Source organism: Chenopodium album, chromosome 8 (assembly GCF_948465745.1).
Source record: "Chenopodium album chromosome 8, dcCheAlbu1.1, whole genome shotgun sequence".
Classification (NCBI taxonomy): Eukaryota; Viridiplantae; Streptophyta; class Magnoliopsida; order Caryophyllales; family Amaranthaceae; genus Chenopodium; species Chenopodium album.
The window spans coordinates 72,446,747-72,460,315 of NC_137841.1; the positions used below are offsets into that span (position 1 = coordinate 72,446,747).

The 13,569-nt window shown below is 34.3% G+C and overlaps 1 protein-coding gene across 2 annotated transcripts; it reads left to right on the forward strand.

Moving 5' to 3' along the window:
- The first annotated feature begins 96 nt into the window (after positions 1-96).
- On the forward strand, positions 97-11,289 carry LOC145642287 (uncharacterized). Of its 2 annotated transcripts, XM_081693408.1 has the most exons (11): positions 97-251; positions 637-738; positions 1,635-2,024; positions 2,345-2,452; positions 7,635-7,725; positions 8,025-8,093; positions 8,871-8,948; positions 9,750-9,839; positions 10,254-10,304; positions 10,544-10,780; positions 10,874-11,286. In XM_081693408.1, the coding sequence occupies exons 2-11, from the start codon at positions 665-667 to the stop codon at positions 11,021-11,023; spliced, it is 1,338 nt and encodes a 445-aa protein (XP_081549534.1). In that variant the 5' UTR covers positions 97-251; positions 637-664; the 3' UTR covers positions 11,024-11,286. The 2 variants fall into 2 exon arrangements, with proteins under 2 accessions (XP_081549534.1, XP_081549535.1); XM_081693409.1 differs by lacking the exon at positions 9,750-9,839 and having other exon boundaries at positions 10,874-11,289.
- Positions 11,290-13,569: the final 2,280 nt, after the last annotated feature.

The following is a 13,569-nucleotide window of genomic DNA, read 5'->3' on the forward strand; positions in this document are numbered from 1 at the left end:
CCTTTTTACGATTTTGCCCCTCCTTTGTACTTTCAGAAAATGCTTTATATCCTTCTCACCCATCTACATAAATAATCACCGTTATACAGACTTATACTACGCGGAATTACTTAGCCACCGTATCACCCTAAAAGCTGCAATGTCAGACAACAGTCACGGTCGATGTTGACAATATAAACATCCTAAGTTTATCAAATATATAGAACAAAATCCAGAAGGAACTGAAGATTTCGACAGATTTAATTTTGGAGGTATGAAATTGTTTTGATTTTTTAAAACATATTGGCTCCAATTTGTGTGCTTCTACATTTCATTTGGGGATTTTGCTTGCTTATTTGTTAAATTTATGTGGGTACAACAAGAACCCAAGATAAAAGATTGGAACTTGATGATAAAATTATAACTCAATTTGGAGGATTTTCAAATGGGTATTTTTATTTTGTAAATTTGATTGTTCAACTCTAAATTTTTGTGTTTGAGAGGTTTATTAGACATGAATGACTGGAATTTTAGTTTAGATAATTCTATTTATTTATTTAATTACATGTATTTGTTTATGTTTATCTGTATTAGTGGAGACTATGAGGTTTTGATAGAATGTGCTAGCTGATGATCCAATTTTACTGTATTTACTAGGGTTTATGAATTTGGATATAGCACAATAATGACAAAAAATCCAGTGGAGGCTTTCCACCTCTTGGACCAATTACAGTGTATTTTGGATCGCGATCCTCTTATGTAAGTTTCTGTATTTGCAATTTGCTGTTCTACAGTTCTTTTAATTGTGTTTGAACCTTTTGATTTATTGAATTATGTTCTTTTGGACGCTTGGCATACATCATCTTAATTTGGTGAGTAATTAACTTTGCTATTGCTTGTGAATTATTAAAGATGACAGTCTTAGTTGGATCACGCTAAAATAACATTAACCTGAGAATGTAACCCTATGAGATTGCTTGATCATTGCTAGAATAAATTGCTGATAGTTTTGAGCAATGTCGAATGCATTCCCCGGTTCAGGTGATGATATTCATCATGAGGGCTTTTCCCTTAGGACATATACTCAGTAGGAATCTAGGATACCGATATTTCTTGTTCCACAAACCACAAGGTTCTCACAAATCACCATCAAGGGTAGTCCCCTTCCATCTAATCATAAGGCTTAACTAACTTTCTCATCATCCATGTACTTGGATTTTTGTTCATTTTACCCAGATCATGAATTAAATAAAGTTATTGATATTACTCGTACCTCCAAAATAGTGATTGTTTATGTCATGTGTGTATCATATATAAAACTGGAGGATTAAATACTTATTCATAAATTAAAAAACCTAGAGGAATTAATGGTGCCCAAAAGCGTGCGTCAACTGCAATTGGATTGAATTGCACTTCAGCTAATTGCCTTGCCCCAGAGCCATTAAGTCAATCTTGTGCACCTCGAGCCTCAGTGCCTTTAAGTGTAACTTTTCTTGTATTGCTGTACATAGTGATTGTTATGAGGATGTCTCTCCCTATTAAAAATAATTGGTTTCATCCGCTATTATCTCTCTCTGCTATATACTACAATCATATTTTCCCACTGTTTGTTCCCTATTATCATTCCCTTTTAAATGAGCTTGGTTCATTTACAGCGATGAGTTGGGATTTATTCATCCATCCCAGCTAATGATGCTCAATGAAGGGGAAGATGAAGCCATTCTTACTTCTAAGGATTACAAAGGAGATGCAAAACTGGGTTCTGAACCTTTAGATGCTAGTGAAGTGGAGGGAAAAAATGATTTCTTCTGGAGTAGAGAGCACAAGTTGGGAATATCCACTGAGCATCTTCTTCCGTTGTATAAAGCAGCAAAGCAGAGGTTCATGGATGCATATGCAAATTATAAAAAGCATTCCAGTTGTTCTTTGAAGAATGAGGATGTGCCTAGCAGTTGCATCTTATCTGAGATTGAGGATGCAGTCATGAAGCACAGCAAGGTTCTTTTGTTGTTGAGTAGTGACTTTGGGACTGCATGGAATGCAAGGTTAAATTTGCTTGTCTTTTGCTGGATGCAATTTGCTGATATAATTATATTTGGTATTTAACCTAAACTGAAGGTTTAATACTTTTAATGAAACAGCTTCCATGTCTAAATCTACTCTAGATTCTTTTCTAGGGATTATTTGCATTGTTGTCTGGCCTTCACGCTGGCAAGTTATTGTGTATTTTTTATTTAAATTTTTTTTTTAAAGCTCCAATAACTTCTTTTTTTTTACTGGTTTAATTTGTTAAAAGTATATGTTGTTAGTTTTAAAATGCAAATGCTATTTATTTGGACTAAAAGTTACTGTCTCATCAATACAGGAAGCTCATTATATCAAAGACAGAAGAATTCTCAATTTCAGACGAACTTCTCGTATCCTCTTTGGTTCTTTCTCTTGCTCCTAAATCTGAAAGTGCTTGGAACTATAGGTATTATGCTTCTCATCGATGTCCTAGTTTCTCTTTCTAATATTTCATATCATCTCAGTTGAGACGAGTACAATAATTTACATTACTGGGTGTCTGATTGTCTCCATGTGAGAACCTTCTATACTCTGAGCCTTTGAGGGATTATGTTTTACGAAAATTAATACTAAAATCCTAGGCTTTGTTCTCCAGCTAAAAATGGAGTTATATTGAATACTTAGATCTAAGGGGGTGTTTGGTTCAAGCATCTAAGGTATGAGGTATGGGTTTAGAATGAGTGAAACCCATACCTATTGTTTGTTTTTATAAAATTCAATTTTGAAACCCATACCTCAAACCCCCAAGGTATGGGGTTTTGAAACACAAGGGGGGAGGTGGGTATGAGCCATACCCATACCTTTAGCTTCAAATTAAAAGAAAAACATACCATTCCCAACTCAAAACTAAACAAATGGAATCAAGTATCAATTTCCAAACCCATACCACCATAGTTTCATTCCTCATTCCAAACCCATACCATTATTTGAATCAAACGCACCCTAAGTGTGATGGCTCAAATATTATCCTTGTCTTCCTTTTCTCCCTTCTTAGAGCCTTTCCTCCTGCAAACTTTAAGCTATGAAGGCTCCTTATCAGGCAACCTGCAATTGTTGGACATTTGACATGCTCACATGCAATAAGTGGTGGCCTTTTCACACCGCTCCCTCTTTTTTCCCTTTTTGTATCTTGCATGTTATCTTACTTTAAGCTGTCAATTCGGGTAAACAGGTCGAGGAAGAGTGGGTCGGGTCAACTCGGGTCGGGTCAATTCGGATTAATTCCATAACCTATGCGGGTCGGGTTTGGGATGGATCATGCTTTAGTTGGGTCACGTCGGGTCATACTTCTTATCGGGTTTGGGTCGGGTTAATAACACGTCGGGTTACATTCGGGTTCGGTGTATAATAGGTCGGGTTTAATTTGGGTTTTCACGGGTTAGGGTGATTCTCGGGTTCGAGTCGGGTTCAGTTCAAGTCAATAATTTGCGGGTTAGAATCAGGTCGGGTCATCTTCGGGTTTGAGTCGGGTTCGATTCAAGTCAATAATTTGCGGATTATAATCAGGTCGAGTCATTTCCAAGTTAGGTCATATTCAGGTTCAACTAACTACAAATAGGTAATTATCATTTTTATCAAGCTAATTATTTCCTTTGACTATAATACATATGACAATATACTAGGGAACTGTAGTCTATAATTTAGGAAGATAATTATATCCTTTGACCATACAACAAATATATACTATATTTAACTCTTAAATTTGAGGATGATGCTCCTTTCTTTTGCTGGCCTGGACCGACTTGGTCTCCTTAGACAAAATGCTTTGATCAACAATAATAAGGTGATCTAAATTGCATTTAAGGTGATTTGAAATCGGGTCAGGAACAATTTGGGTTGGATTTAGGTCGGGTCAATAACAACTCATGTCAAGTTTGGTTATGTTCAAGTAAATAATTTGCGGGTTACAATCAAGTCGGGTCATTTCTAAGTTAGGTCATATTCAGGTTCAACTAACTACAAATAGGTAATTATCATTTTTATCAAGCTAATTATTTCCTTTGACTATAATACATATGACAATATACTAGGGAACTATAGTCTATAATTTAGGAAGATAATTATATCCTTTGACCATACAATAAATATATACTATATTTAACTCTTAAATTTGAGGATGATGCTCCTTTCTTTTGCTGGCCTGGACCGGCTTGGTCTCCTTAGACAAAATGCTTTGATCAACAATAATAAGGTGGTCTAAATTGCATTTAAGGTGATTTGAAATCGGGTCAGGAACAATTTGGGTTGGATTTAGGTCGGGTCAATAACAACTCATGTTAATTTCGAGTCAGGTTAGTAATAGATCGGGTTGATTTTTGGGTCGGGTAAGTAATAGGTCTGGTAAAATTCGGTTCGGGTCAATAACAAGTCAGGTTGAATTTGGGTCAGGTTAATAACAAGTCGGGTTAATTTCGAGTCGGGTTTATAACAGATTAGGTTAAATACAGGTCAGTTTAGGAACGGGTCGGGCTGAATTTAGGTCAGGTTAGTAACAAATCGGGTTAAATTTGGGTTTTGACGGGTTAGGATAAATTTCGATTCAAGTCAGGTTCGATGCAAGTTAATTAAATTGGCCGTTGTAAACCGGTAAATCGGTGCAAGTTGTAAACCGGTAAATTGGATGTTTAACAGCAAATTGGATGGTTCCACACACCCAATAGGACTCCTATAGGGTATTAAGAACCATGGTAAACATTTTGACAATTTTTATTTCCGGGCAAAAATAGTAAAAAAATTCCAAAATTAAAGGCTAATTGTCCACGCTTTTTGAGAAATTTTGGAGGTTTCAAGGCCCGGTGTCGAAAAGCCTTGAGAGTTTAGGGAATACATCTCGGGGTCATAATGACGTTTGGAACCATATATGATCATTATATGTTGTCATAAATGTTCGTGGTAGGCTGAAATCGGTGCAAGTATAAACTGGTAATAGGTTGTTTAAAGGAAAATTAGATGGTTGCAACCATCCAATTGGACTCTCGGAATGTATAAGGGACCAGGATAAACATTTCTGCAATTTTTATTTTCAGACGAAAAAAGTCGAAAATTTCCAAAATTGAAGGCTAATATCCACGTTTTTTGAAAAATTTTAGAGGTTTCGGGGACCGGTGTAGAAAAGTCTTGATATTTTAGGGGATACATTTCGGGGTCATATAATGGCGTTTGGAACCATATATGATCATTATAGGTTGTCATAGATGTTCGTAGTATGTTTGAGTTAATAAAATCCATGCAAGTTGTAAACGGGTAAATTGGTCGTTTAAAAGCAAATTGGATGGTTTCACCAACCCAATTGGACTCTCGGAGGATATTAGGGACCGTGGTAAACATTTCGGCAATTTTTATATCCGGGTGTAAAAAAGTCGAAAAATTCCAACATTAAAGACTAATATCCAGGTTTTTTGAGAAATTTTGGAAGTTTTGGGGCTCGATGTCGATAAGTCTTGAAATTTAGGGGATACATCCCGAAGTCATATGATGTTGTTTGGAACCATATATGATCATTATTTGTTGTCATAAATTTTCGTGGTAAGCTTGAGTTAATGAAATCGGTGTAAGTTGTAAACAAGTATATTAGTCGTTTAAAGGCAAATTGGATGGTTCCACCCACCCAATGGGACTCCCGGACGGTATTAAGGATCATGATAAACATTTCGGCAATTTTTATCTCCGGGCAAAAAAAAGTCAAAAATTACAAAATTAAAGGTTAATATCCACTCTTTTTGAGAAATTTTGGAGGATTCGGGCCTGGGTCAAAATTTTTTGAAATTCTAGGGGATATATCTTGGGGTCATATAATGCCGTTTGGAACCATTTATGATCATTATATGTTGTCATAAATGTTCGTGGTAAGCTTGATTTAATGAAAACGGTGCAAGTTGTAAACCGGTTAATTGGCCGTTTAAAGGCAAATTGGGTAGTTCAACCCACCCAATTGGACTCCCGGAGGGTATTAGGAACTATGGTAAAAATTTCGGCAATTTTTATTTGCAGGCAAAAACAAGTCAAAAAATTCTAAAATTGAAGGCTTATATCCACGCTTTTTGAGTAATTTTGAAGGTTTCGGGTTACGGTGTTGAAAAGCTTTGAGATTTTAGGGAATATATCTCGGTGTCATAAAATGACGTTTGGAACCATGTATGATCATTATATGTTTTCATAAATGTTCGTGTTAGGCTTGAGCTAATGAAATCGGTGTAAGTTGTAAATCGGTAAATTGGCCGTTTAAAGGCAAATTGGATGGTTCCACACACCCAATTGGTCTCCCAGATGGTATTAGTGACCATGGTAAACCTTTCGGCAATTTTTATTTTCGGGCGAAAAAAAGTTGAAAAATTCCAAAATTGAAGGCTAATATACACCTTTTTTGAGAAATTTTGGAGATTTCGAGGTCTGGTGTCGAAAAACCTCGAAAATTTAAGGGATACATCTCGGGTTCATATAATGCCGTTTGGAATCATATAATCATTATATGTTGTCATAAATGTTCATGGTAGGCTCGAGTTAATGAAATCGGTGTAAGGTGTATGTCGGTAAATTGGTCGTTTAAAGTCAAATTGGATTGTTCCATCCACCCAATTGAACTCCGGAGGGTATTAGAGTATTAGGGACCATGACAAACAATTCTGCTATTTTTTTTTTTTTCAGAGCGAAAAAAAGTCAATAAATTCCATAATTGAAGGCTAATATCCACACTTTTTGATAAATTTTGAAGGTTTCGGGGTCCGGTGTCGAAAAGTCTTGAAATTCTAGGTGATATATCTCGAGGTCATATAATGGTGTTTGAAACAATATATGATCATTATTTGTTGTCATAAACGTTCGTGATAGGCTTGAGTTATTGAAATCGGTGAAAGTTGTAAATCGGTAAATTGGTCGTTTAAAGTCAAATTGGATGGTTCCACCCACCCAATTGGACTCTCGGAGGGTATAAGGGACTATCGTAAACATTTCGGTTATTGAAGGCTAATATCCACGCTTTTTGAGAAATTTTAGAGAGTTCGGGGCCGGTGTCTAAAGGTCTAGAAATTCTAGGGAATACATCTCGTGCTCATATTATGTCGTTTGGACCCATATATGATCATTATTTGTTGTTATAAATATTCGTGGTGGGCTTGAGTTAATGAAATCGGTGCAAGTTGTAAACCAGTAAATTGGTGGTTTAAATGAAAATTTGGATGGTTCGACCCACCCAATTGGACTCCCGGGGGGAGTATTAGGGACCATAGTAAACATTTCCTTTTTTTTTTTTTTTTTTTTTTTGACCTTTTGAACCCGTTCAGATTAGATTTAGATACTAATATGGTAGTAAAATAAGTAATTTGACCCTTGAATAGTGATTTTTTGCACAAGGGTGCATGTTGAGCTGTTCAATGACTTCAATCTGGGGCTTACATTTTGGATTCAAGTGCTGGGACGATAAAAATTTATCTAACAGGACGAGAGGGGATGCTGTGACACCTCTCTATGTCAACTTTTGTCAGGGAGGCTTTTATGCTTATACTGAAATTTGGTGTTTGTGGCCCTCTCTTATCACCATTTTTTGTGTGGATTTGGTGTTTTCTGACGTCCTTGACTGTGCTTCTTGATAGGAGATGGGTCATCAAGAGAATTGCTGGAAGATGTCCAAATCTGGAGCTGATTTTGGCAAAAGAATCTGAGCTTGTTGAGAAAATAGCAGAGGTTTAATTTCAGTTGCAGAACTGGGTATTGTTAAAGGTTTATTTGCTATTCATTGTTTGTGTGGCTTCATAGCTAAGTGCTGGTTTTTGTTCATGTTCATCTTCTTTTCTTACTTTCGGGTGTGGGAGTTTTTTACCAGCTGTATTTAATCCGTTCTCCAAATTCTCATTTAAATGAAATGATCCTGTACTTACAATGTGATTGCACTTTGTATTTTTTAGCTGAAGACTGAATGAGATAAGTAATCAATTAACTTTTTTTCTCTAGAAAAAGATACTAATTCTGGACTGTCTTTGCAGAAGTCAAAAATGAACTACCGTGCTTGGAATCACAGATGTTGGTTAATATCTTATATGACTAGTGAACAGGTGAGTTCTGAACTAGAATGGCATGTGATGCATATTTCCATTCTTTGTTTATTAGACTTTTTCCCTACTATTCATGGTGGAAGTTATGCAAGATAGGAGAACTTACAGTATCTGTTAGAGCTGATTTTGGAAATGTTTCCTAATGGGTCAGCTGAGTATCTACCTTTTATGACAAGGTTTTAATATCCATATAAATTATGACATGAGATTCAGGGGAAGGGATCAGAGTTATTTTTAAAGGATTTGCAATCTTATAGCCCAACAAAAAGTTGGAAGATCCTGAAGGAACTTCTAATTGACAGATCATTATAACTTTGTTTGTAAAACGCCTCTTAGTGGAAATTGGAAAATAACTATGAAAATGCTTAGTACAGGGACCAATTTATATGGTCCTGGAACTTATAGCTCACTCTCACTTGATATCTATGTCAGGACTCAGGAAGCAATATTTTAGTGACAGAAAGCAAGGTCATGTGGTAAAAGTGCACTTTCAGATGTTTCTGTTGTTTTGATGTTTAGGCCTAGTTTGGAAAGTTCTTTAAGCATACTATCTCCAGGAGAAAGGTTTCTGTATGCTTATATAGTTTCAAAACATGCGTGACACCAATAATTATAATGAATTGCTACTACACATTTTCCTACTTGTGCGTGTTAGACCACCCGGGGAAAAAAAAAAAAAAAAGAAAAAAGAAAAGAAAGGGGGAACAGGGTTTTTTTTAAAAGCTTTTTCCTCCATACTTTGTATTTCTCTGATTGAATATGACTTCCATGTTACAGACTCTTTTTGAATTGAACACCAACAGAAAATGGGCTGCTCTGAATGTTGCTGATAATAGCTGCTTTCATTATCGACGGGTAAATATTCCTCGCTAATATTTCCAGTTTTCACTTAGGTTGCAAGGTGAAGCATTATGCCTCCTTTTGCTGTTTATACAAATACACCAGATTCCACCCCCTCCCCCCTCTGTTTTCTTTATTTTATTTTAACTTAAATTATTTTAATGATTCTGAAATAACCTACTTGCGTTCTACTTCCCCAATTCTGGCAGACCTGCTGAGGTTAAGTTAAAAGTTTAAAAAAAAAATATCAATTATACTTAGTGCTGATATGGTGCATCATTGACATTAATATTCGACCGATATGACATATGTTCCAAAATCCAAACAAATATTGGAGGTTTCTGCTGTTACCGAAATTGCTTCCTCAGCTCGTGCAATAGCTATAGACGTATCAGAAGCGTGGAATAAATCTGAAATGGCTGAACTGTAGAAACAATATGTTAGAATACTTTCTCAGGCTTATATTAGAATTATGATGCTACTTGTATAAATGTGATTGAGGCATTGAGCTACTAGATAGCTTGGCAAATTCTTTAGTTGTAAAAATATTCAGCCACATATCTCAAAAACAGATTGCGCCAGCCCCATTTCCATGAATGCTATCAGTTAGTAGTTCCCTGATGCCAAAGGGGGATGTAACTCATGTAAGGACATAAAATTTATTTACTTGATCATTAAGATGCATTAGGTTAAAAAAAGATGAGGTCATTGAGAATGCCGAGGAGTACATTCTTGTATGAAGTTACATATAAGAGTTTTTGGATGATTTGGCATTTTATAGATGTCTATAATATTTTTGACATTTCTGATTGACAGAAGCTAATGCTGCGGATGTTTGGGGATGTTAGCCATGGGATAGCTGTTGATTCATGCATTGCACAGGAATCACTTAAACAACTATGGAAGGTAATGTCTTGGATTCTGACCATTCAGTAATTTGTTTTGAGTGAAATGTATTTTTATTTTTATCACTACACAGTATGGTTATACCTTTTAGTAATGAGTGTGGTTGGTTTAGCATATTTCTGGTTTTAGTTACTATCCACCAGTGCAGCATGGCTTGTGTTTGTTTTTACACTCTTTATCTCACAAGTTCCATGTAAAATTACTCCAAAATCTGTGAACTAAAGTTTTTGCACTGACATAGTAACTTTTGGCTTCAAAGGAATTGGCAGGGTCTCATTGTAGTAGTTCAGACTTCAGAGACCCCAGATCCTGAAGCTAAAAGCTCAGTTGTGCTTGAGGGGCTTGGAACTCCTTGATTGTGAGGTTATGTCTTTTTCTTATCTGGGCGGCTAAATTATTTTTGGATGATGGCAGGATGAACTGGATTGGAACGAAGTGCTAATCAGACGTTATATTGGGCGAGAGGTACACCTATTTGATTGCTTGATAAAAAAAAATATATGTTTGTTTCTGTATTGTACTTGCATCCTTGGTATTCCCTGGTAGTAGAAGTCATTTCCTCTTTTGCTTGATAACAGTACAGTTGATTGACTGATTCAGTACTGATGTTAAATGATAAAATAAGGCTTGAACTAGGTTGATGCTGTATCACATGAGAATTGGTTACATTCGGTCTTTAAAATTGGTATTTCAACATTTGGCAGGCTTTGTGGCTTCATCACCGGTTTTTATCTGTATATTGGGTGAAACATTTTGGAACTGATAGACCTGACATCTCACGGCCCCCCAACGAGAAGAGCATTGAAAATGACTATGTATCTGTCTTTATCGACAATGAAGTTGGTCTTCTGCGAGATTGCTTGAATCTTCCAGAGAGCATGTTTGAGGATGTTCAATCACAAATCACTCATTCTGCTTTCTACATTTTGTGGCTAAACAGGGTAATATGCACAACTTTTCCACCTTTTTAAGTCTTCTTACAATATCTGTTATTCTGCTTTGCTAATCTTTTCTTGTTACTCTATATGGCTCAGGAACTTCTCTGTCCTACGACTATTAATCTCAACCAGAAGCTTGAAACTGGTGATTTGAGGACATTGTTAAACAAGTTGTGCCCTGAAAAGATTACTGTTTGGGATTGTTTGTTGCGCGAACATTCTTTGCCAGACTCTACATCTTTGTGAGAGGATTCCCTCCCTTTACTGACTTGAAAGAAATGAAGAATTTGGAATGATAGTTGTGTTTTAGGCAACTTCATTAGAAATTTAAAAGTGTCATAAATCATATTAATAATAACCAGCCAATAAACAAGTTATTTTTTGTTACAGGAACACAATACTCATTTGCAATTATTGTTAAAAATTCAATTATTGTTAAAAATTCTTCATCTTGTAACTAGGTTGCATGTTAAACTCTTGATTCTTGATATATACTAGTATATGAATTATCGAATATGGTCAGGAGAGGAATTCTTAGTTTACCATCTGGTTCTTCCAAAAAAAAAAAAAAAAAAAAAAAAAAAAAAAAAAAAAATCACCAGGTTGAATTAAGTTGTTTTTCAACAATTTAGATTGAGGTACATTTCTTAAATTATTACTCGTATATGTAGTACTCTATCTGTAACAGGGTGTCCATTATTCAGATTAAAAGCGAATCCAATCCACACTAAATGCTTTTAAATTGAATCGGAATTATTAAAAAACCAATTTTATTTTAATAATCCTATTTTTATTAAAAAAATTGCATTTAGTCCCTAAAAATTGCAAATTTAATTAAATCAGATTTTTTTTTTTTAATTGAATCCAAATAACTGAATTTTAATTCAAATTGGTTTTGTTGAAATATTCGCATTGAGTTGGATTGAAAAATTGAATTTCATTTCATATTGGATATTGTTATCCATACCTAAGAATGTGAGTTTAATGGGTTATTACAAAAAATGATGAATCACAAGAATTTTTAACTTTCCAATTAAAAATATATGAATAAGAATATAAGAGTTAACTTATGAAGAAGCGAAGTAGACGTGAAAAAGGAGTTGGACTAAATTAATTTTGTCCGAAACTCCAAATTCATATCAACTTTATTTGAACTTATTTGAAATTGTAGGGATTAAAATAAGTAAAATGTAATAGAGTTGTACCTTCATTTCGTATCATCTAACTACTAATTTTAATTTTAAAATTTCACAACTTATGTCAACATTCAATTCATGTGAATATCTTTTTAAAACAGTAATATAAAATTGGATAGAAAGACTTCCTAACTGGCACATAAACACGTTTATCATACTGGCAAATAAACGCGTTTTACCATACTGACACATAAACGCGTTTATCATACTGAACATAAATGCGTTTATCATATGACTATCTTTTTAGTTCAATGTAATTATGAAATATGCCTCACACTATTTTGCATTTATGCTAATGTTGGATACCATGGTAACATTCACTTGTGGCCATGAAAGTTTTTTTTTTTTTTTTTTTTTTTTTTTTTTTTTTTTTTTTTTTTTTTATCCCACATGATTTGAATGGTTGGACACAAATATTAGTCCAAGTGGGATCATCTTTTTTTGGGAAATTAAGATTAGTTCAAACATTGACTTTTTATAAAATTGTTAGCAAATCATTTCAGCTCTTATTCAAGCAAAAATTTCCTTTAGTAGAGGATATTTTCACCATTTTTTACCATATAAAAGTCCCATAATAAGCCTAAATTCAATTAAAACTCATTTATTAAATAAAAAAGGACAAAAACTAATTATATTAAAGGCCAAATTAATTAATTTAAATCACAAACTCTATCCATCTACAACCCTCTATAAAAACCTTGAGCTCATCAAATTATACAGTTTCATCTTTGTTTTCTTTAAATTTTCTCTCATATTTTTTTATTTTTTTATTTTATCAATTTTTACATCATCAAAAAATGAGTTATTTTGAAGAAGGCAGTAATTATCAGTCACATCTAACAAGTTGGGAGAAAATGAAGTTGGATCAATATATGTGGGGTTATGATGAATTGGAGGCTTGCTGGTATCCTTATTACAAATATGCATTTGAAGATTATGAGAGGATTATAAAAGAAGATGCTGAGGAGATTGTTTGGCAACATGATGTTTGGAATTTGATGGACATTCAACAAACTCCAGATTCTAAAAAGAAAGGTGATCAATTGGTCCCAAAAGAAATAGAAGAAAAAAAAAAACATTAAACTAAACTAATAAGACATTGTAATTTCTGATGATGTCCGATAGGCAAAACATGCGGCAGATTAAAGAGTTATGGACTTATGGTAGCGCATTTAGTTTTCTCACATTTTGTTATGTGAAAAAAATGTGTTTTTATGTAACATTTGACCCTTAAATTATTATAAAAGATTTGTGATTCCTGCATTTTCATTTTTAATTAAGAAGGGCATAACCTGCTAACATATATGTCTAATATAAGATGGATCTATATATTTAACTAAGAAAATTTCATCCATATAAGTTTATATCGTTTTATTTATTTATTCATTACCATTTGTGATGCACGGAAACTTTCTTTGGAGTCTACATTTTCGTTTCCAACATCGTTTTCGTTTTCGAAACTCTGGAATTTTCTCTGAAACTTGAAATAAAATTAAACCTTAGAGATATGAATTTTAAATTGAAAAAACATCTAACTACATAAAAATTTGATCTTTTCTAACACTTAGGGCCTGTTTAGATATACTGAAAACAGCT

Bases quoted from the DNA above. Each gene is read 5' to 3' on its own strand.
- LOC145642287 (XM_081693408.1), top strand. From the start codon at position 665: ATGACAAAAAATCCAGTGGAGGCTTTCCACCTCTTGGACCAATTACAG. The intron at 8,094-8,870 runs GTGAGTTCTGAA...TCCATGTTACAG, and splicing joins CTTATATGACTAGTGAACAG to ACTCTTTTTGAATTGAACAC. The intron at 8,949-9,749 runs GTAAATATTCCT...TCTGATTGACAG, and splicing joins GCTGCTTTCATTATCGACGG to AAGCTAATGCTGCGGATGTT.